At 39.3% G+C, this 2,060-nt stretch overlaps 1 protein-coding gene and 1 long non-coding RNA gene across 2 annotated transcripts in view; one reads left to right on the top strand and one right to left on the bottom strand.

Moving 5' to 3' along the window:
• The window catches only part of LOC106940713 (gastrula zinc finger protein XlCGF57.1-like), a 15,093-nt gene extending 14,040 nt beyond the window's left edge, over positions 1–1,053 (bottom strand). The window contains exon 1 of the mRNA XM_015023522.1: positions 830–1,053. Coding sequence (XP_014879008.1) covers positions 830–932 — 103 coding nt within the window. The 5' untranslated portion in view covers positions 933–1,053. The remainder of the gene's footprint in view (positions 1–829) is intronic.
• LOC106940715 (uncharacterized) lies at positions 568–1,760 on the top strand. The gene is made up of 2 exons (XR_001423176.1): positions 568–815; positions 1,053–1,760. It is a non-coding gene; the product is annotated as an uncharacterized LOC106940715 (long non-coding RNA).
• Positions 1,761–2,060: the final 300 nt, after the last annotated feature.

Here is a 2,060-nt window from a genome sequence, read left to right as displayed (position 1 = left end):
AGCACCGGAGCTGAGTCTTTTTTTATTCAGTCTCATCAACAGAAAGAAAAAACGGCAGGAAGAGACAATAAAGCCGATAATTAAAATGAGGTCGATAGGTTTAATTTATCGTGCGTTTAATTGATTTATCGTTTATCGCGACAGGCCTATTTACAGTCTTGTCTGAGGATTAGCAGCATCAACAAAAGGATCAACATGCTGGGATTGAACAGTTTCAATCCTGAAGCTCCTTGTGTATGTAATTAGCATCATACCTAAATTTACAATAACTGTCAACGCAATATTTAAATTTATATTCTCTAATTGACTCAACATCTGATTAGCACCAAAAACAAAAGTTTTTTGCATAATGGGATATAACTGTATGTCCAACTGCATCAAAGGGTTCTTTCCTTCCTGAACAGGAAACAGGTCAGGCTAACTGGTGCAGGCACAGCGAACCTGCCACTTATTTTATGTTTACATTTAAAATTCTTGTTCTTATTTTCTGTCCTGTTGTGTTTCTCTAATTAAACTTTGAGAAACATCGAGTGAAATTGTCTCCATGTACAGTCGACTGTGTTAGTAATAATCAATAGAACTAAGAAAGCATGCGGCTGTATTTCTGTGATCATTTATCTTTTCCAGATGCATTCCGCTCCCATTACTTCCGGGTTCATTGAAGGGTCACGAGGATAATGACGTTAACGTCAAAAGTCATTCTGACTTTTACCGTAACAAACCGTGTGAGCGGAGCTAATTTTAGCTGAGAGCTAACCTCCGCTGTTTTGACTGAAGCTGCTCCCGGCCTGCAGCTCCCATCCCCGATGAAGAAGGTAAATCTCCAAACCTGATGTGTGCAGCCGATGTTCGGGGCTGAAAGCAGCATCCAGTATTTCGTGTCTCTGCTCCTCTGCTGCATCCAGTCGCTGTTTGACCTGCTGTCTCCACATCTCTGCTAGCTTTTCTCTCTCCAAACTTTCCTTTAACAGTTACTGAGCAGTTCCAGCTGAGCCTCAAACCGTTTCTCTTCTTTCCAGAGTTCACCAACTGCTGTCGTTTCTGTCTTACAGCTTTATTAACTCTCCCGCCGCTGCTCCGTGGACAAAAACCCGAGAAAACACGAAGGACGGCGCTCCAACTGCCGCCATTGTACCGGAGAGAAGCACGAGTCTGCGCACTGGGGTCAGAGGCTGGACCCGCCAATCACGGAATAGAACACCAGGAAGTCCCGCCCACATTAAGTTTTGCCATACGTTTCGTTGCTGCCATGTTCTGAGTGGCATTTTCTTCACAATAGAAGCTGAATTTGTAGCACATTTCTTTGCAAGCTGTTTATTCCGCGATGAATTTGCAACACAGAACTCTTCTCTTTCATATAAGTATATTTTTTAATATATCGAATAATTAAATTAACTTTAATGTGATGAAATAAGCAAAAAGTTTTACATATACCCAGTAAAAGTTAAACATTTCCAAACCTCCACTGACACAAAAGGTGAATTTTAGATTTCATTTAGACTAATTTTTTCCAGCCAACTGAGTGTTTTAAAAAAAGAACTTCAACTGTATCCTTTAAATTAAATCCAAATGCTTCAACTATTACAGTGAAAGTTGCACAATAACATAAAACTGAGAAAGTATATATTTCATAATTAAATCATGTCACCAAATTGATACGAAATATTTTGGTTTTCTATTGAAGGATGAATAATTATCCATTCAGCAAGTTCCTTGTTCTTTTTAGTGTAACTTGTTTATATCATATAAAACATTTTAGCAAAAGCTGCTTCTTGAATCACTGGATATTTTCTTTTAATAGGACTGATCTAAATGTACTGATAAAATAAAAACAGAAAAATGCACAATGTTCAACAGATCAGAAATTAAAGCAATTTGTCTCCAGTAATTAAAGAAATTTCAAACCCCCAAGAATGTTCAGTCGTTCTCCCCCATCGTCTTTTCTGATTGTCCAGCTCAGAGAACAGGGAAGGCAGATGAAACCCACCTGGAGTCTCCTGTTGGTCGTAACCAGGGGCACGTTTAGGGGGGAAAAGTCATGACACTTCTAGGGGCCCCTG

This window comes from Poecilia latipinna, unplaced genomic scaffold (assembly GCF_001443285.1).
Source record: "Poecilia latipinna isolate Pla-1442-1.1 unplaced genomic scaffold, P_latipinna-1.0 Scaffold3334, whole genome shotgun sequence".
Classification (NCBI taxonomy): Eukaryota; Metazoa; Chordata; class Actinopteri; order Cyprinodontiformes; family Poeciliidae; genus Poecilia; species Poecilia latipinna.
Note: the sequence above shows the minus strand (reverse complement) of the source record. Positions and strands in the feature narration are given on the sequence as shown.